The 21,857-nt window shown below is 41.3% G+C and overlaps 1 protein-coding gene across 17 annotated transcripts in view; it reads right to left on the reverse strand.

Annotated features, from left to right (window-relative positions):
* Positions 1 to 21,857, reverse strand: part of LOC140733570 (dystrobrevin beta) — a 494,877-nt gene that overhangs the window by 308,893 nt on the left and 164,127 nt on the right. For all 17 annotated transcript variants that reach the window (XM_073057088.1, XM_073057083.1, XM_073057081.1 and 14 more), the window contains exon 4: positions 3,803 to 3,883. In XM_073057088.1, coding sequence (XP_072913189.1) covers positions 3,803 to 3,883 — 81 coding nt within the window. The remainder of the gene's footprint in view (positions 1 to 3,802; positions 3,884 to 21,857) is intronic.

The following is a 21,857-nucleotide window of genomic DNA, read 5'->3' on the forward strand; positions in this document are numbered from 1 at the left end:
TGCTGCTGCTGTTAACTAATTTCACATCACATGACGGTGATAATAAACCCGATTCTAATTCTGAATGTTGCTCCTTTCCCTGAAATAAAGATGGATTTCTCTTTGTCTTAAGCCTAACTTTGCTGTGTGACCTTTGGCCACCACACTCTTAAGTATTTCCTCTTCCTACCACATCCCAAAGATGTGTGGGCTGGTAAGTTAATTGGCCACTGTAAATCAAGTGTGTAGGTGAGTGGTGGATTCTGGGGGTGGGAGGGGAGTTAATGAGAATGCAGGAAGAAATAAAATTGGTTTAGTGTACAATTAGTGTAAATAGGGTCTACCTCACTGTGTTATTAATCGCGCAATCCCTAAGACCCAAGATGTCTGTCCTGTAACAATAGCCCTTAACTAATTAGAGGGCTCCTCTATTTAACTCAAGCAAATTTTCTTTTCTTGAAAGATGAGATAAAATGCCTTGCATGCATTTCAGCACAGTGAATAGGATTGCATGGAGAGTGGCACACTGTGTTCATCAGAGTGAAAAATAGCTTTGTAAACTGAAGAGGCCAACTCCAAGCAGTCATTAGTACTTCAGCAAAAATCTGTAAATCTAACGATTAATAGATTGAAGAATTACTCAGTTGGCTAATTATTTGGTATTGGATGAGCTACAGCAGCAGAAGACCAAGAACAGGATATATCCCATTACCTTACACACATCTTTCAGAAGGTTCCAAAACCCTTACATCCAATGAAGAACTTCTTTCTCAAGCACCTCCACTATTGAGATGAAGGAACCTTGGTAAATAACTTCGCCACAGCGACACACGGCAAACAGCAGTAGGATATGATCAAACTGCTAGCAACACACACAAAACACTGGAGGAACTCAGCAAGCCAGGCAGCATCTGTGGAAAAGAGTACACAGTCGATATTACGGGGCAAGACCCTTCATCAGGACTTTCTGTTGAATTGCTCCAGCAATTTGTGTGTGTTGCTTGGTTTTCCAGCATCTGCAGATCTTCTCGTGAAACTGCTAACAACTATGGATTTGGTGCAAATTCATAATGCTTATCAGAGTGAGTTTTCAGTGATCCTCCAAATGTTGACCTAGATGATACACTCAAAGTTATCTCTGCCCCATGTCCTTCCATGCTATTTTGACACATACTGTAAACAAATGCAACATATCATCTTTTAAGATCAGGTACTCGCCAAATAGGAAAAGCATAGCAAAAGGCTATGATATTCCTTCACTGTTGGATCCAACTGTTTAATTCTTAGGTTATACTGTTTAATTGTTATTTACTTTGCAGCTTAACACTTAATTATCTGCTTGCATTTTAAGTAGTTCTTATGTATATGTAACTGCTTACTATGCTTCACAGTGGAGTGCGTGCGTGCGTGTGTGTATATGCAGTTGTTCAATCCGTTACCTACCGTAGATGTCGGATTATAAGCCGCTACTTTTTTCCCATGCTTTGAACAGCATTGAACATAGCGGCTTATAATAAGGTGCGGCTAATAGAAAGTTTTTTCCCATGCCGCCAAAACATTTTGCCTCGTAACAGTAGACCAATAAAATTGATGAGTAGTTCACAGAGGTCCAATGAAATTGTACGATAAATCAAGCGCACTTCACAAATTATTGTAAATCAGCCATTTGTACTCACCCTCATCAACATGGAAAACACTCGAAGAAAAGCATATGATGCAGCTTTTAAGTTAAAGGCAATCAATCTGGCGGTTGAACAAGGAAATCGAGCTGCTGCGCGTAATCTTGGCATACATGAATCGATGGTGAGACGGTGGAGATTTAATTTGGGACTGCCGCTTCAGGTCAGGAATGGCTCACGTGATATTAGACAGCAGTACAAGGGAGGGAGGGAGCGAAACTGAGGATTCCGCTGCACCGAAACTACTAGCGATTCAGTAAACAAAAAAACAGTAAAACTCGTGTGTGAATGGTATCGGGCCAATAAGGACACAAGTGTCCGATGTTACCAAATACCGGTAGGTATAACAAAGTTTAGCCTTACCAAATATGTGTAGCGAGGGTTTGGTTTGGGGGAAAAAGGAGTATAAATAAGAGCAGAATGTAAGGGGAAGGCAAAACGCGTTCTGCAATAAAGCCACGCTGCACTGTAATCCGGTGTTGGTTGTCTCTCTTCCAAAACGAACACAGGGCAGAATTTGAAGCCCAACACGTGTAATATCTTTCTGTGTAAATATCTCATATTACAAGCGGCCGAAAATTCGGTGCGCCGAAAATCCGGTCCGCCGGAAATCCAGTGCACCGAAAATCCGGTCCGCCGGAAATCCAGTGCGCCGAAAATCCGTTCCGCCTGAAATTCGGTGCGGCCTAAAATCCGAAGCGGCCTGTATAATAAAAAAAATGATTTTATTTCTAAAATTAGAGCCAGCGGCTTTTAATCAGGTGCGCTCTGTAGTCCGGAATCTACGGTAGTTATATTTGTAAAATTCTAGGAAGTTCTGGAAGCTTCTCTGGGTACTGCATTATCTGAATAAGAGCTTTCTCATTGGTTAACTCTTATTTCCAAATTTGAATGAAATTTTCCTTATCCACGTACGCAAAAGAAAAAGTAGTTAAAAGAGCTGTACGCAAGGCCAGTGCCATTTTAGTTCTTAGATCTTTCGACTCTCCCTCTCTTTAACTATTACTGTTCATTTTCAACTGTCTTTGGTCTATTAACACTTAATAAAACGATTAGGAAACAAGTTTTGTGCGTTTCCTGACTTTTGAAGATATTAAAACATTAGAATCTAACAAGATATAAACAGAATTGTTCAGTTTTTAAAAAAGAGCAACATTAAAATCTTTAGTAGATCATATTTTAAAAGATATCCAAAACAATTCAAAATACATTTTTAAAAATTAAAAACAATGGGATTTTGCCTAAATTAATGCTGTGTTATTTGGGTGCTTCTGAATAAGTGCAGAGTTCTTCCAATGAGTTTCATCCTCAGGTATTGGGCAGTTAGCTGACATCTTGTTCCCTCTTTCAATTCTGTATTGAGCTCAGTGCTTGACAGCACCCTATGGGGATACGTTGACAGCAACCTTCAAATTGCTACATACATCTACATTCCTGCAAAAATCTTTGTTACTGTGAGTTTTGACAATAATTGGGGCAAATCCACAGATTTTATCATCAACACCAAGTAAACTGCATTTTCCAAAAGCTCCCTTCGGGAAAGTGCCATAGGGTTATTCAAACAAATGCTTTATACCATCTTAAAGCTTTCTCCCCCCACCCTCGACAGTTAATCTGATCAACCATTCTAGTCAGGCCCACCCACCCTCTCTATCTATTACGTCTGTCACTGCTTTGCACTGAAAATACTTTAAAGCACTTTTTATAATATGTTTACATTGCAGATACAACCTGGTATGTATTTATGCTTATCTTTACTCTGTATTCATACTTTAACCTCTAACTTATCTTTGTACATGTCTTTATATTTTTAAATGTTTTTGTCGTATGTCATGTCAACACAGCACAACAAATTCCTAATTGCGAGTAAAGTTGATCCCTTGAAGAATTGCAAAATCCAGGTGCATGTGTTTTGATGTTGTTGATTAAGTAGTACAGTAAATATTGGCCAGGACACCCCAGATGTCTCATCTTTTCATCAGGAATTTACCTTAAATTCATCTCAGATAAAACAAATCCAAGAAATGCCAATCACCTGTCCTGGACATCCCAAACATTCAATATTTCCTTTGACTCAGTGACCCACCTCTACCCAATAATTCAACTCTTCAGGTTAAAGGAAATTACTTTGAGTCAAAACTTACGATTGCATCTTTTTTGCACAAACCGCAGCTTGCATGCTGTCCGATAGGTGGACAGCCGGATCACATCGTAGTTTTGAGCCCCTGGAATGAGAAACAAGAAATCTGAAGAACAGGAATCAAAATGACCAAAGTTCTGATGATGCAATGATAATAAAGATATTTTCAACATCACCAATAAATGTTATTAGTTAAATGGAAGAGCAAGGCGGTGGCATCCATCATCATGCAGAACATGCTCTCTGTTCATTATTACCATCAGGGAGCTGGGTACAGGAGCCTGAAGACCCACACTCAATAATTCAGAACTAACTTCTCCTCTTCCACTATCAGATTTCTGAAAGGTCCATGAACCCATAAACACTACCTCATTAGGCTTTTTCATTTACTTTGTAATTCATAGTAAATTTATGCTGTGTTACTGCCACAAAGCAACAAATTTCACGTCATATAACACAATAATTATATATATCATTCTGATTCCCATCATAGAGGTTGGAAATAACTTTTTTATATTGTTAATTCGCAATTTGTGTATGAATAATGCAGGTTAAAGATATTATCTAAAAAGTTCGGTTGATGTTTTTCAAACCGTAGAACCAAAGCTCCACATCTCACTATTTAAACAACCAGGATATACTGTGAGGCAAAACCACTGAAGATTTTGTAAGGTGGAAGAAAATAAATTACTTAAAAACCCAGGTGATTAAGTTGACTTAGACATTGAGATTGTCTGACCCACAACCCAGAAGATAAAAAAATCTTTTCTTCTTTAACACCAGCTTCTTCCTACACTTACAGTTTTTACCATCTGAGTTCAACAGCCTTTGCTATGTTTTTCGTTACACTTTGGTGAAGTTTGTCATTGTCCTACAAGAGTTTGGTTCTTTAAAATACCAATTACCAAACAATTAAACTGAAAACATTCTTCCTTAATAAGTAATCATTATACTGCATCTGTATGAATTCAAATCACAACACTGGCACAAAATGTTCAAAGTACAAAGCAAATTTATTATCAAAGTACTTGTATTTCATCATTTACTCCAGAGGTAAGGACAATGAAGAGGTGGGTCACAGGAGGCAGAGGAGTTGCTAGAGGACTGCTTTAAGTCAGTATACAGGGTCGTGTTTAAGGACTCAGAGGACCTGAATAAATGTACCACAGATGTCACGGACTTTATAAAGTCAGTCATAGATGAAGTGTGTCTCCACAAAATCATTTAGAATCTTCCCCAGCCAGAAGCCCTGAATGAACTGAGAGACCCACAGCATGCTGAGGACCAAATCGGTAGCATTCAAGTCTGACAACCAAGTACAAATCCTGTTAGGAACTCCGGAAAGCCATTTCACATTCAAAGTAGCAGGCTTGTATGCTATTATTTCCTCCAAAGTAAAGCCAATGTCATACAGTATGTGACAACGCAAACACATTCTCCTGTCTTCTCCTATCATTTCGGGACTCTCCCTCCCCCTCTCAAATCTCTTACTACCTCTTTTTTCCGTTAGACCTAACGAAGGGTCTCAGCCCGAAACATCGACTGTACTTCTTCCTACAGATGCTGCCTGGCCTGCTGCGTTCCACCAGCATTTTGTGTGTGCTACCAGTATGTGACAAGCAAGGTTTCACTCCCAGATGAGCTCAATGCCTTTTATGCTCGCTTTGACCAAAAAAAAAGCACGCAGGCACCTTCATGAACTCTCACAACCCTGACAAACTTGTGATGTCAGTCTCTGAGGTCGATGTGAGACCATCCTTCAGGAGGGTGAATCCATAGAAAGCATCTTCCCCAAATGGGGTACCTGGCCAAGTACTAAAGACCTGAGCTGACCTAATGGCAGAAACGTTCACTGATATCTTTAACCTCTTGCTTCTGCAGTCTGAGACACCCACTTGCTTCAAGAAGAACATGGCAATCTGCCTCAATAACTGTGATTCAGCGCCACCTACATCCACTGTGATTTGAAGCATTATCAACTTCTGCCTGAGCAGCAACTTAGGTCCACTCCAGTTCACCTACAGTCACAATATATCAACAGCAAAGGTAATTTCATTGGCTCTTCACTCATTCCAGGAACACATGGACCGTGAAGGTGCATGCATCAGGATGCTCTTCATTCTCTGCATTCAACACTATCATCCACTCAAAAATAATCAATACACTCCAAGACTTGGGTCTCAATACTTCCTTGTGTAACTGGATCCTCTATTTCCTCATGTAGACCCCAGTCCGTTCGGATATGTAACATCATCTCCTCCACGATCTTCATCAGCATAGATGGACCACAAGGCTGCATGCTTAGTCCCCACTTTTGGAAGGCTTTTCCAGTCTTGGGCATTGGTGTTTCCATATCAGGATGTCATGTAACCAGACAGAATACTCTGCACTGTACATCTACAGAAGTTTGTGAAAATCTTGCGCAAACTTCTAAGAAAGTAGAGACACAGTCGCGCCTTCTTGGTAATATTATTTACATGCTGGATCCAGGACATCCGATAACACTGATATGGTAACACTGAGGAATTCAGAGCTCCACACCTCCAATCCCCTAATGCGGACCAACTCACAGACCTTCAGTTTCTTTCCCCTCCAGTCAATAATCAGCTTTGGTCTTGCTGACATTCAATGTGAGGTTGTTGTGTGGCACCACTCAGCCAGATCTTCAATTTCTCTCCTATATGCTGACTCATTATCACCTTTGATTCAGCCAACAGTCAGAGAATCATAACTAAGTTCAACACAGAAACAGGCCCTTTGCCCATCTAGTCCATGCCAAAAACCATTTAAACTGCCTACTTCCATCGACCTGCACCGGGAACATAACCCTTCAGGCCTCTATTATCCATGTACCTATCTAAACTTCTCTTAAACATTGAAATTGAACTCACTTGTAATGTCAGCTCATTCTACAGTCTCATGACCCTCGAGTGGAAAGGTTTCTCCTCGTGTTCCCTTTAAAATTCTTTTCTTTCACCCTTACCCCATGACCAATGGTTGTAGTCCCATCCAACTTCAGTGAAAAAAGCCAGCTTGCATTTACCCTATCTATAACCCTCATAATTTTGTATACCTCCATCAAATCTCCACTCAATCTTCTACATTCTAAAGAATTCTGCTGGAATTCTTTGAAGAAATAACAAACCGGATAGACAAAGGAGAATCAGTTGATGTTATGTACTTGGATATTCAGAAGGCCTTTCACAAGGTGCCACACACGAGGCTGTTCAACAAGCAACAAGGCCACAGTATTATAGGAAAGACTCTAGCATGAATAAGACAGTGGCTAATTGGCAGAAGGCAAAGAGCAGGAATAAAGGGAGCCTTTTCTGGTTGGCTGCTGGTGACTAGTGGTGTTCCACAGGGGCCCGTGTTAGGACCTATTAGTTTTACGTTATATGTCAATGATCTGGTTGACTGAATTGATGGCTTTGTTACAAAGTCTGCAGACAATACAAAGATAGGTGGAGTGGCAGTTATCTTTCAGGAAGTAAAGAGGCTACAGGGGAACTCAGACAGATTAAGAGAATGGGCAAAGAAATCGCAGGTAGAATGCAGGGTCAGGAAGTGTATGGTTACACACTTTGGTAGCAGAATATAAAAGCCAGAATATAAAATCAAGGATGCAATTTTGAGACTTTATAAAGCACTGGTGAGGCCTCACTTGGAGTATTATGAGTTGGTTTGGGCCCTTTATCTTAGGATGTGCTGAAAACTGGAGAGAGTTCAAAGGAGATTCATGAAAATGATTCCAGGATTGAATGGTTCTGATCCTATATTCACCCAAATTCAGAAGAATGAAGGGTGACCTCATTGAATCCTATTGAATGGTGAAAGGCCTTGATAGAATGGATGTGGATAGGATGTTTCCTATGGTGGGAGAGTCTAAGACTAGAGGACATAGCCTCAGAATAGAGGAGCGTCTTTTTAGAACGGAGATGAGGAGGAGTTTCTTTAGGCATAGTGGTGAATCTGTGGAAATTGTGGCCACAGGAGCTGTGGAGGCCAAGTCTTGATGTATACTTAAGGCAGAGGTTGATAAATTTATGATTTGTCAGAGCATGGAAAGATACTGGGGGAAAACAGGAGATTGGGGGGAGAGGGAAATGAATCCGCCATGATGAAATAGCGGAGCAGACTCAATTGTCCAAATGACTTAATTCTGTTCCAATATCTTATGGTCTTTTGATCTGGTACAGACCTAACCTATTCAATCTTCCCTTATAACTCAGATCCTCCAGACCCAGCAACATCTTTGTAAATCTTCTCTGCACTCTTGAGGCATTGATCATGTGGATAGTCAGAGGCTTTTTCCCAGGGCTGAAATGGTTGCCACAAGAGGACACAGGTTTAAGGTGCTGGGGAGTAGGAACAGAAGAGATGTCAGGGGTAAGATTTTTTATGCAGAGAGTGGTGAGTGCGTGGACTGGGTTGCCGGCGGCAGCAGTGGAGGCGGATATGATAGAGTCTCTTAAGAGGCTTCTGAATAGGTACATGGAGCTTAGAAAAATAGAGGGCTATGGGTAACCCTAGTCATTTCTAAGGTAGGGACATGTTCGGCACAACTTTGTGGGCCGAAGGGCCTGTATTGTGCTGTAGATTTTCTATGTTTCTATGTTTCTCTTTCAATCTTGTTTACATCTTTCCTGTAAGTAGGTGACTGCACACAATACTCCAAATTAGGCCTCACCGTCTTATACAACTTCAACATAACATCCCATATTCTGTACTCAATAAATTGATTTATGAAGGTCAATTTGCCAAAAGCCTCTCTACAACCCTATCTAAGTGTGACGCCACTTTCAACGAATTTTGGACCTGTATCCCCAGATCCCTTCGTTCAATCACGCTCCTCAGAGCCCTACTGAGTAAAACCTACCCTGGTTGGTCCTACCAAAGTGCAAAATAGATTTTCTAAATAGAGAGAAAATACAAAAAAAAACAGAGGTACAAAGGGACTTGGCCTGTGCAGGATTCCTTAAAGGTTAATTTGCAGGTTGAGTCTGTGGTAAGGAAGGCTAATGCAATGTTAGAATTCATTTGAAGAGGACTAGAATATTAAAAAAAAGGATGCAGTATTTTATAAACACTGGTGAAGCCTCACTTGGAGTATTGTGAGCAGGTATGGGCCCCTAATCTTAAAAAAGATGTGCTGAAACTACACAAGCATGATTCCAGGTTTGAATGGTTTGTCCTATGAAGAGCATTTGATGGCTCTGGGCCTGTATTCAATTCAGAAGAATGAGGGGTGTCCTCATTGAAACCTATCAAATGGTGAGAACCATTGATAGAATGGATGTGGAGAGGACATTTTCTATGGTGGGAGAGTCTAAGACCAGAGGACACAGCCTCAGAATACAGGGACGTCCTTTTAGAACGGAGATGAGGAGGAATTTCTTTAGCCAAAAAGTGGTGGTGAATCTGTGGAATTCTTTGCCATAGGCAGCTGTGGAAGCCAAGTCTTTATGTATATTTAAGGCAGAGGTTGATAGATTCTTGATTGTTCGGAGCATGCAGGGATACAGGAAGAAGGCAGGAGATTGGGGCTGAGAGGAAAATTGGATCAGCTATGAAGTAATGACAGAACAGACTCAATGGGCCAAATGGCCTAATTCTGCTTATGGTCCAAGTCAAACCAGGAATAACCATTTCTTGCAAGTAAAACCTAGCAAAACCAATTGGCAAAATATCTGTTCTCTTTTGGATCAAGAATTACTTCTTTCCACTCCAGTTCTGAGAGTTCTGAATGTGGGAAGTGCATACTTCAGCAGATAGGACCAAACATGCCTGACAGTGCAGAAGAGTGGATGGTGTGTGAGGCAGCAAACTCCTACCATTCAATTACTCGATTGTGCATTGATGCCAAGATCCCTTGACCATTCAGAATGCTCCCTCTCCACTCTGACTGGTGGTGGCCCAGGGAATCCAAGCATCAATAGCAATGTTGCTCATTTTCCCCCCAAACAAGCACAGAGCTCGTCTTTGCTATTTTTCCTCTGTTCACAAACAATCTCTTCCCACTCAGTGGAGATGGTACTGCTGAGGGCAGGATACAACTCACTCACAGTTCCCAAAACAAGAAATACAACAAAATACTTTAATAATAACACTTTTTCAGTAGCAAATTATGGCAAACGATCACAGTAAACAATTAAGAGGATAACTAAGGTACACCTGAGTCGAAGGTCGAAGGGTGCTGGTGCGAGGTGAAGTTGGGGTATGGTCGAGGCACAGTCATAACAAAGTCAGCTGAGTGGAGTGGAGAACAGTCACAGAAAAGGAAGAGAAGCAGATTCGGGACCTATCCACCTAAATTGAGAGTGAGGTTTGATCAATCCAAGATGAAATATGAAGGTAAGCTAGCCAATATCAAAAATAATTCTGAATTTTTTTCAGGTATATAGAGAGCAAAAGAGAGGCAAGAGTAGATATTGGACACTGGAAAATGATGCTGGAGAGATGGTAGTGGGGGACAAGGAAATGGCAGATGAACTGGGTAAGTATTTTGCATCAGTTTTCACTGTGGAAGACACTAGCAGCATGCCAAAAGTTCAAAAGTGTCAAGGGGCAGATTATAGGTGCAGTTACAATAGACAATAGGTGCAGAAGTAGACCATTCGGCCCTTCGAGCCTGCACCGTCATTTTGAGATCTATTACTATTACTAAGGAGAAGGTGCTTGGGAAACTGAAAGGTCTGAAGGTCGATAAGTCACTTGGACCTGATGGACTACACCCCAGTGTTCGAAAAGAGGTAGCTGAAGAGATTGTGGAGGCATTAGTTACGATCTTTCAAGAATCAAAAGATTCTGACATGGTTCCAGAGGACTGCAAAATTACCAATGTCACTTCAATCTTTAAGAAGGGAGGTGGGCCGAATAAATGAAATTATTGGCCAGTTAGTGGTTGGGAAGTAGAGAGGCTACAGAAGTACTCAGATGAGGAAAACAGATAAAGAGATGGCAGATAGAATAGTGTTGGGATGTGCATAGTCACACCCTTTAGTAGAAGGAATAAAAGTGTAGACTATTTTCTATGGCAGAAAATTCAAAAACCTGGAGGTGCCAAGCGATTGGGGATCCCTGAGGTTACCGGTAATTTGCAGGTTGAATTGCCGGTGATGAAAACAAATGCAATGTCAGCATTCATTGCAAGTGTACTAGAATATAAAAGCAAGGAGGTAATGCTGAGGGTTTATAAAGCACTGGTGAGGCCTCACGGAGTGTTGTGAGCAATTTTGGGACCCTTATTTCACAAAGGACGTGTTGATACTGGAAAGGGTTAAGAGGAGGTTCACGATAATGATTCTGGGAATGAATAAGTTATCATATGAGCAACGATTGAAGGTTCTGGGTCTGTACTCACTGAGATTCTGAAGAACGAGGGGGGAAATCACACTGAGACCAATTGAATATTGAAAGGCCTCGGTACAGTGGATGTGTTAAAGATGCTTCCTTTGGTGGGGGAGTCTAGGACCAGAGGTCACAACTTCAGAATACAGGGACATCCATTTAAGAGGTGAGGAGGAATTTTTTCAGCCAGAGCGTGGGGAAACTGTGAAATTCGCTGCCACAGGCGGCTGACAAGGCCTGGTCATTGGGTGCATTTAAGGTGGAGGTTGACAGGTCCTTAATTAGTCAGGGCATAAAAGAATATGGGGAGAAGACAGGAGAATAGGGCTGGGAGGGAAATGGATCGGCCATGATGAAATGGCAGTGCAAACCCGATGGGCCAAATTGCCTAATTCTGCTCGTATGTTTTATTGCCTTATATGCACGAAGAGAGTGTTTGGATTCCCTTTTCCATTTGCTGTTTGTTTTTTCTCATGCTCTGCCTTTACCACCTGCATTTTCTTTTTGTTTGTTCTCTGAACTTTCCATTATCAGTCTGCATCTCATTTGTGTTAACAACCTGGCATTCATCAGATGTTTTTAGTTCATCTCTACTCCTATTTTCTTTGGCCATCCAGGGGACACTGCCTTTAACTTTAATTTTCTTTACCCTCCCTACTTCCTGAAAATGCAGAACTGAAACATCCCTCTCCCATTTGTTAACTACAGTTCCACCTCAAACACGAGGAAATCTGCAGATGCTGGAAATTCAAGCAACACACACAAAATGCTGGTAGATTTAATAACGCCTGCTGCGTTCCACCAGCATTTTGTGTGTGTTACAGTTCCACCTGCCAGGCCTTTTATTCCAATTTACTTGAGCCAGTTATGATCACACCCCATTAAAAATGGCTACTTCCATTTGACTGTTATTCTTTTGAAGTAGTCTACATAATGTGCTTTTTGCTTTTATAAGCCTTCTACAATTTTCTCTGTGTCCTAATGCAGAGCAATAAGGTCTATCATTTTTCTGATAGTTCAAAAAGCAAAACTGAAATGGGAAGGAGCAAATTGCTCAGATGCACATCAACTTTGGCTGCTTTTTGCCAGACTTGTTTGATTCAAGGAGGCCACTGTGGTTAATCATTGCTGCTTTTAATCTGACCACCTACATGCTTCATTCAATCTGTTACATAAAATGGTGCAGACTTTGATTCGATCTAAAGTAACTCAACGGTCGAACTTGCTTGAAATGAGCAGTGAGATATATTTGTTACTGGAGTTGTGCATTTCTTTTGAAAAATCTCTTTCCTCAAAAACGCATTTGCTCAATGATGAGTTATTCTCTTGTTAGTTTACATGTGTGACTGTACAAGTTAGCCAAAACATCCTGATTTTCATTCTCACTCACCCTATCAATATTATTCAATACATCCTGAAAACAGGACAAGTGATACATACAGGAGACTCCGAAACATGCAATGCTAAAAAGGAGTCCACAAAGATCCCAGATTCAATCCATTCCATGTACTTAAATAATTCACCTTTGCTGAGCAGTTATCAGTAATTGTAATTGGTGCACTGGGCTTCTACATTGGCACTGGACCAACAGATCCAGTTCCTGATCACAATCTGATAAAGTTTCTTCTTAGACTTTACGGGCAAACATTGGTTGGTTGCAGGATCAAGATTACTCAAACTGCCCCAACAAGTTAAGCAACTTCCTGCCATTTACCAATCGTGTTCGGAAGTAAAATGTCACCAGAGCTTTTCCCAAGGCCACCCTGAACTCTGATGCAAGTATGAAAGATTTTACACATGACTCCTGCCTAATGCCAGCGGAAGCAATTCATTTTAAAGGCTGCAAAATAACTAGCCTGGATCTTTATGGACAAATATAATAAACTATATTTGATTTTTTCAAGAATAGAACAGAATTCCATAAGCCATACCTCAGGTTGAACAAGCTGATCCAGATGAACAAAACATCACATCAAGAAATGAAAGAAACAAAATTCTGTCTACCAGAGTATATGAATTCCAACGTCATTCAATACCAGCATCGGCAGAGAAGTAAAAAGTAGCTGGTGATGATTAACCAGATGAGAATCTCAACATCACCCCTTGTGTCTTTATAAGATATTAAATAATTATCATTCACTTCACCTCTGAAGCCTGAAGTCACATTCAGTGACTTTGGCAATACAATAAATGTTTACATTGTATGAAAGGAGAAAATATATTAAATCCTCATCATGTTTCTCTGCACCTCAAGTCGTTAATCTGTTAACTCACTATTCCACTCAGGAAAAAACAGGACACGGTGTATGGGAAATAAAGCAAACAACTTGCCCAGCTTCGCAGCCAATATACAAAAGAAAAGCCTTCTAAATAATCAGATTTGTACATTATCTGCAATCTGAAGATTTAATGAGCCCTCTAAATTGCCAGCCAAACCAAGTTTGGATGGGTGGTGGGATGCATCTGCAAAGTAATCTATCTTGATAACTGAGAATACTGAAATGATTTGCTAAAATTCAATCCTTACATATTCAATAGCTCTGAGGTTGTAAAGAGGAATGCATCAAGATCGTCAGAAGAATAAAAAAATGACTTTAACCAATGGCGAGATGGAAAGGAGGAAGAAAAAAGAGAAAGCATACATTTCATTTCCTTTCAGTTCAGATTCAGTCATGCCTCTTAATTTTATGGTATGCTTTGAAGGAGAAATAAGGTTATGTTGTGCAGGACGTACAGCAGAGTAACAGACTCCATTAGCTTCATCCACGTCTATGCACCTCAGCTCAGAATACAAGACTTAATTTTTTATCTCTTTTGTCTCATTTACTCATCAAATCTCCTATTGAAAATCAGTACACTTACTGCCTCAAACAATTTCTGTAATAGCATACAGCACATTGCATGAAGGAAATCTCACCTCTCTACGAAGTTGATTAAGAACAGCTTTTTTTAAAAATTTGTAACCCTCATTTATATATTTCCCAACAAATGGAAAACACCCCCTCTCAACCCATTTGTTATTTCAGAAAGCTCTGACGTCTCTCCACAATTTATTAACAGTTATTACCTCAATACTGCAGTAAGGACAGATGAAATGGCGATGGTCCTGTTACATATTTGAGTTCTAAGGGCTAGATACAATGCACACATCCCAGTAGATTAACTTGTTAATTATTGTCTTTTAGGTACATTTAAATACTGTTAACCCAAATTATTTCTTGAAAATTTCCGTTCAGGCTCCAGTTTAGCCCTTCCAAGAGCAGAAGCAATGAGTTTTCTCAATCCCAAATCTGAGTCCAATTGGAGTATGGTCTCCCTCTTATTGCATTTTAGATTTTATTTCCATCACTGGGCCAAAGGATGCCTTTCATCTATCAGAAGTTCCCCTCACTACTTTTCCAAATCCAAAATATCTCATTGCCATGCATTCACTATTCCACATCTTAGTAGAACAAGTATCTTATTTAAATATTTTGCTATTTAGCTCCCACATTAATCTCACTGAAGTTTAATTTCTTCACTCTGAAAACAAATACACAACTCCATTCAAAATTCAGCTTCGTGCTGTACGATTCTTCAGTGTGATTAGTTGCTCAAGCGGCATCGTGACTGCCAACATTCTCTACAACCACACCTCCGGCAATCCGTGCAACAAATCGGAAAATTCCACACCAACAAATTACTGATATCGTCTTTGTTTCCTTTGATGTCAGAAATGAATACCATTGCTTCACCACTGACAACAAAAACCCAAGCCAGTTAAATCTATTTTTTGCTAAACAAATGCCAGAATCGCAATAAGTACTATTAACAACATACCAGTTGCAAGCATAATAATGGATCTAGAATGACTGGTCTGTTATTGGTATCAAACAATACATAATGAAGTTAACTTGTTTGCATCTCTAACTTTCCAGATGCACATATGAATTGCAAAACAGCTTTTGTTAAAATGGCCCCTGCAGCAGGTCAAGAGATAGGTCAAATGGACAAGTACGGTCTTCAGTAACTTCGACTGTTGATGAAGGTCTGTTGAGAGACTAGTTATTTTAAGTTCCTTTCACTCAATGACCTGGCTTCACTGGCAGCTCTTTAACTTCCAGGTCAGAAGGTTGCGGATTAAAGGCCTACTCAGGTTCAAACATGGTCTACATTTGTTTCCTGCTGTGCACAGATGATTTGAACGTGGATATACTTAACAAAATCTCAAGATTTGCCTGCCTAGAGGGGTAGATGACACAGGAAGAAGTCCACAGAACTGGTAGCTAATGACCAGATGCAATATATCATAAAAAGTGACATTATACAATTTCAATATGAAACAATGAATAGGCAGACACACTCAAAGGCAAGTAAAAGATGAAGTGATTAAACAGTGAATTCTAGTCATTCAAACAAAATGGTTAAAAGATGGGAATTAGCTAATTCTTCGAATTAGCAGGTGAGGGAATGGCATCATTGCAGGGTAGAAGCCATTTGAAAAGAACAAGTGTCTGGTGCAGGGGTCAAGATTTCAGATTCTTAGTTCACTGGAACCTGTTCTGGGGCAGAGGTGACCTGTACCAGGGTGGATTGCACCTAAACTACAGGGGAACCAATATCTTGGTGTGGACGCTCGCTAGTGCCACTCTGGATGGGTTTGAACGAGTTTAGCATGGAGATGGGAACCAAACAGCAGGTCAGAATGTAGAGGGATGGTAAGGAAGTGCCAGTAACAACAGACAGGAGCAAAGCAATAGGCACGACAGGACGGGTAGTTTGAAGTGCGTGTATTTTACTGCTCAGAATATAATGGGTAAAGGAGATGAACTTAGAGCATGGATCAATACAGTGAACAATGATGTTGAGGCCATATTCAGAGATTTACTTGAGAGAGGGACAGAAATGAGTGCTTAATGCTTCAGTGTTTTAATGCTTTAGAAAAGATAGAAAGGGAGATAAAAGAGGGGGTGTAGTTGTACTACTATCAGGGACAATGTCACAGCTGCACTCAGCGTACATAATGGAAGACACATCCACTGTGTCTACAGTATGTGGGTAGAACTCAAAAATAGGAAGGATGCAATCACTCTGATGAGATTGTACTGCAGACCCCCAATAGCCACCAGGACATTGAGGAACAGATATGCAGGCAGATTAAGGAAAGGCATAAAAACAATAGTGTTGTTGTCTTGGGGAATTTCAACTTCCCTAATATTAACTGGGATCTTGTTTGTGCAAGTGGTTTCGATAGGGCAGATTTTGTAAGCTGCATCCAGGAGGGTGTCATAAATCAACATGTCAAGTCTATTGTCATTTCGACCATAAACTGCTGATACAGTAGTGTAAAAACAAAACAACGTTCCGTCAGGACCCTGGTGCTACATGAAACACAAGACTACACTAGACAGCACAAGGCTACACTAGACTACATAAAACAACATTAAAAATTCCACTAGACTACAGACCTGCACAGGACTACATAAAGTCCACAAAACATTGCACGGCAGTACAATAATTATATAAACAAGACAATAGGCACAGTAGAGGGCAAATTATAATATAAAAATAAATGATGTAGATGTCAGTCTAGACTCTAGGTATTGAGGAGTCTGATGGCTTGGAAGAAGAAACTGTTGCACAGTCTGGTCATGAGAGCCCAAATGTTTCAGTACCTTTTGCCAGATGGCAGGAGGGAGAAGAGTTTGTGTGAGGGGTGCGTGGGGTCCTTCACAGTACTGTTAACTTTGCGGATGCAGCGTGTGGTGTAAGTGTCTGTAATAGCAGGAAGAGAGACCCTGATGATCTTCTCAGCTGACCTCACTATCCGCTGCAGGGTCTTGTGATCCAAGATGGTGCAATTCCCGAACCAGGCAGTGATGCAGCTGCTCAGGATGCTCTCAATATATCCTCTGTAGAATGTGGTGTGGATGGGGTGTGGGAGATGGACTTTTCTCTGCCTCCACAGAAAGTAGAGACAGTGCTGGGCTTTCTTGGCTATGGAGCTGGTGTTGGGGGACCAGGTGAGATTCTCCGCCAGGTGAACACCAAGAAATTTGGTGCTCTTAACAATCTCAACAGAGGAGCCGTCAGTGTTCAGTGGAGAGTGGTCGCTCTGTGCTCTCCTGAAGTCAACAACCATCTCTTTTGGTTTGCTCACATTCAGAGACAGGTTGTTGGCTCTGCACCAGTCCGTTAGCCGCTGCCCCTCCTCTCTGCATGCTGACTCGTTGTTTTTGCTGATGTACCTAGTTCAACAAGAGGAGGGGCTGTTCTAGATCTGGTGTTGAGTAGTGAGCTTGGCCAGGTGACCGATCTTTCAGTGCGTGAGCAGCTAGCGAACAGCAGCCACAACATTGCTGATGATACAACCACTGCTGGCAGAATTTCAGACGGTGACGAGAGGGCATAGATGAGCAAGATATGCCAGCTAGTTGTGTGGTGACACAGCAACAACCTTGCGCTCAACATTACTAATGCCAAAGAACTGATTGTGGACCAGAAGGGATCGAACAAGGGAACACAAACTAATCCTCATAGAGGGATCAGAAGTGGAGAGAGTGAGCAGTTTCAAGTTCCTGGGTGTCAAGACCTCTGCGAACCTAACCTGATCACAACATATTGATTTTGATGCAGCTATAAGGAAGGCAAGACATCAGCTGTATTTCATTCAGAGTTTGAGGAGATTTGGTCTGCCACTTAAAACAATCAAAAACCTCTATAGATGTACCGTGGAGAGCATTCTGACTGGCTGCATCACTGTCTGGTATGGGGGGGGGGGGGGGGGGGGTTACTGCACAGGATCGAAGTTGCAGAGTTGTAAAATTAGCCAGCTCCCATCATGGGATAATACCATAAGATCCACGACACCATCAAGGAGCAGTGACTCTGGAAGGCAGCACCCATCATTCTGGACCCCCATCTTGCCCTCTTCTACAGTCAAGGAGAAGGTACAGAAGCCTGAAGACACATCCTTAGTGATTTACGAACAGCTCCTTCCCCCCTGCCATACGGCATCTAAATGAACTTTGAGCTCATGAACACTACCTTAATACTTCTTGAAATTTATTTTTTGTTTTTGTACTACTTACTTTAACTTAACTATTTAATATATGTATGTACATTTATTTATATATATATTTATATATATTCATATGTAAATATATACACACACACACACGTATATTTCACACACAAGGTTAATTCCTGGGATGTCCGGACTGTCTTACTCAGAGAGGTTAGAGAGACTGGGCTTGTACACACTGGAATGAAGGAGATTGAGATGGAATCTGATTGCAACATATAAGATTATTAAGGGATTAGACAAGATAGAGGCAGGAAATATGTTCCAGATGCTGGGAGAGTCCAGTACCAGAGGGCATGGTTTGAGAATAAGGGGTAGGTCATTTAGGACAGAGTTAAGGAAAAACTTCTTCTCCCAGAGAGTTGTGGGGGTCTGGAATGCACTGCCTCGGAAGGCAGTGGAAGCCAATTCTCTGGATGCTTTCAAGAAGGAGCTATAGATAGGTATCTTATGGATAGGGGAATCAAGGGATATGGGGACAAGGCAGGAACCGGGTATTGATAGTAGATGATCAGCCATGATCTCAGAATGGTGGTGCAGGCTCGAAGGGCCAAATGGTCTACTTCTGCACCTATTGTCTATTGTCTATATTTACTGTAGTTCAGTTTTTTCTATATTTATCATATATTGCAGTGTACTGCTGCCACAAAGTTAACAGATTTCATGACATATGCCGGTGATATTAAAGCTCATTCTGACTCTTGACAACTCCTTTCAGTTTTAAGATAGCTATAGATAAGTACCGTAGATGGGTGTCAGGGTGGAGATGCAAAGCAGGTGTAAGTCACTCCTTCCCTCCGCTAGGCTACAGGTCACCCTCGGGCAATGAGCAGCACCTGCTCGGCACCCCCCCCCCCCCCCCCCCCCCCCCGATCAGGGTAATGTGGTGGATGGTCGTATGAGCTGCTGGTGCACATCACGTCCTGGTTATGCGACAATTGACATCAGGTAGACAAATCTCTGAAGAGTATTGGTGATGGGTGGGGTCGCCAGTCTGGTAAAGACACTACCCAGAAAGAGACAATGGCAACCTGCTTCTGCAGACAAATTTGCCAAGAACAATCATGACCATGAGACCATAATTGCCTATATGACATTGCACATAATGATAAGTGATGGTTACAGATAAGGATAACCATGGACCTTGCAAAAGAGTACCTTGCTCTCATGTGTCTCAGTCTCTGCTAATACTACAAAGTGTTTCACTTTACAAATTCCGTTTCTTATGAAGACTGCCGAGCAAGACTGCCGAATAAACACTAAAAACCCTGAAAACCTGGTACCTGAATAAACTCAGCATTAGCCATATCATACGCCATAGGCGCTTCGATTACTGGGGCCAGCTTTAATAGTAATTAGATATTATCTCGCGGGCCAAAGATAATTCCACCGCGGGCCGGATTTGGCCCGTGGGCCTTGAGTTTGACATATATGATGTAAAGCTTAGAACACTAAAATCAGAAGAGTCCTGGAGGATTATAAAGAATCCCAAAAAACTCAAGAAAGGAATAGGAAAACTAAGAGGGGCCTTGAAAAGTCCTGAGCCTCTGATTTAAGATGTTGCTGAGGGCAACTGACAATTTACTGGCGGTTCCCAAAACAAGAAATACAACTACCGTAGATGTCGGATTATAAGCCGCTACTTTTTTCCCACATTTTGAACAGCTTTGAACTCTGCGGCCTTTAATGCATTATTTTTTTCATGCCGCCAAAAACATTTTGCCTCGTAACAATAGACCAATAAAATTGATGAGTAGTTCACAGAGGTCCAATGAAATTGTACGATAAATCAAGCGCACTTTCACAATTAAATTATTGTAAATCAGTCATTTGTACTCACCCTCATCAACATGGAAAACACTCGAAGAAAAGCACTGTGCTGCCTTTATGGCAGTTATTTAGTTTATAATATTTTCGCTTAGTAATTCATTTGTTAGTTAAAGTTAGAAGTGTTTTAACTATATTTGTTTTCTGTACTACATCGCGGGATGCTATGACGTCACACCCGGTTTCGCCACGTCTTGTGGGATACCGGTTTGCGATAAACGGGAAGGAGGGGGGGAGCGGCATTACACGAGCGGCTTTGGATCTGAGCGAACGCTGCTTTTAAGTTAAAGGCGATCAATAACTTTTCCTGGTAGGCTGCAGTATATATATTTTTTTACCAGTCGTTAGGAGATATTGGAATGTTGTTCAGTAAAAAAGTATACGCAACGTATATTTAAAAGTAGCCGCGTTACAGGCACGGTTCGAAAAAAAGCATTTGCAATATGTATTTGTTTATGTTACCATATGGATTTAATTAAAAGTTAAAAAATCCTCACGTGTAATATCTTTCTGTGTAAATATCTCATATTACAACGTGGGACACCTGCGGCCGAAAATCCGGTGCGGCCTGTACAAGTAAAAAATTGATTTTCTTTCTAAAATTAGAGCCAGCGGCTTTTAATCAGGTGCGCTCTGTAGTCCGGAATCTACGGTACATACTTTATTAATAACACTCTTCTGTAAAAAAAATCTTGGGTAAATGATCACCGCAAACAATGAAGAGGCAAGAAAAGTCGAGGCTGAGTCGAGGATCGAAGCATGCATTTGCAAGGCGAGGTCGTGGCACGTCCAAGGAGAAGCTGGAGCGAGGTTGAGGCATAGTTGAGACAAAGTCAGGGTGAGCGCAGAGGCACATTCAGGGCCATCCACCTGAACCAAGAGTGAGATACTACTGATCTAAGCGCCGGGTTACTTTGAAAGGGTTGGGTACAGGCTGAAATTGATGCAATAGGGCCCGGGTCGTAGTGCGGGGAACAACCCAATGTTTGGACAATTTAAATGCAGGGCCAGATGATTGAAACGGCAGGATGTCGAGACCAGACGCGAGGGTCAGGATGCATCTGCTCGCTGCTCTGTGGCATCTACTCTGCTCTGCGATGTGCTGAGGCTGAGGCTCTGGGCATGCTACGGCTGCTCTGGGCTTTATGCCCGCAGACTCACTTACATTCTCAATGCTGTTTGCACATTGGGTATTTTGTCAGTCTTTTTTTTATGGGTTCTTTTGGGTTTCTGGTTTTGTGGCTGCTATTAAGGAAACAAATCTCAATATATACTTTGAGAATAAGTGTACTTTCAACTTTGATTAAAGAGAATCCCAAGGAATTCGATACATACATCATGGGTAAGCGGATAACTAGGAAGAGTTTCGGACCACTTAAGGACAAGGAGGAGGCCTATTTGCTTGGATGCAAAGGATATGGGTGAGGTCCTTAATGAGTACTTTACATCAATAGTTACCAAAGAAGGATGTGGAGGACAAGGAGATCAATGCAGAGAGTATTAATATGCATTTGTAGAAAAGGAGGAAATCATGTTGGGTCTCTTAAAGAGAAATAGGGTAGATAAGTCCCCAGGACCTAATGGAATATATCCCAAGTTACTGAGTGAGACAATTGAAGAGGTTGCTGAGGCCTTGACAAATCTCTTTGCCACAGGCAAAACTGGCAAGTAGCTAATGTTCTATTATTCAAGAAGGGAACCAGTAATAATCCTGGGAACTACAGACTGACAAGTTTCACATCAGTGTTAAGGAAGATACTGGAGAGAATACTTACAGATAGGATCTATGAACATTTGGAAAACCACGGTCAAATTAGGG

Source organism: Hemitrygon akajei, chromosome 9 (genome assembly GCF_048418815.1).
Source record: "Hemitrygon akajei chromosome 9, sHemAka1.3, whole genome shotgun sequence".
In the NCBI taxonomy this organism is placed as follows: domain Eukaryota; kingdom Metazoa; phylum Chordata; class Chondrichthyes; order Myliobatiformes; family Dasyatidae; genus Hemitrygon; species Hemitrygon akajei.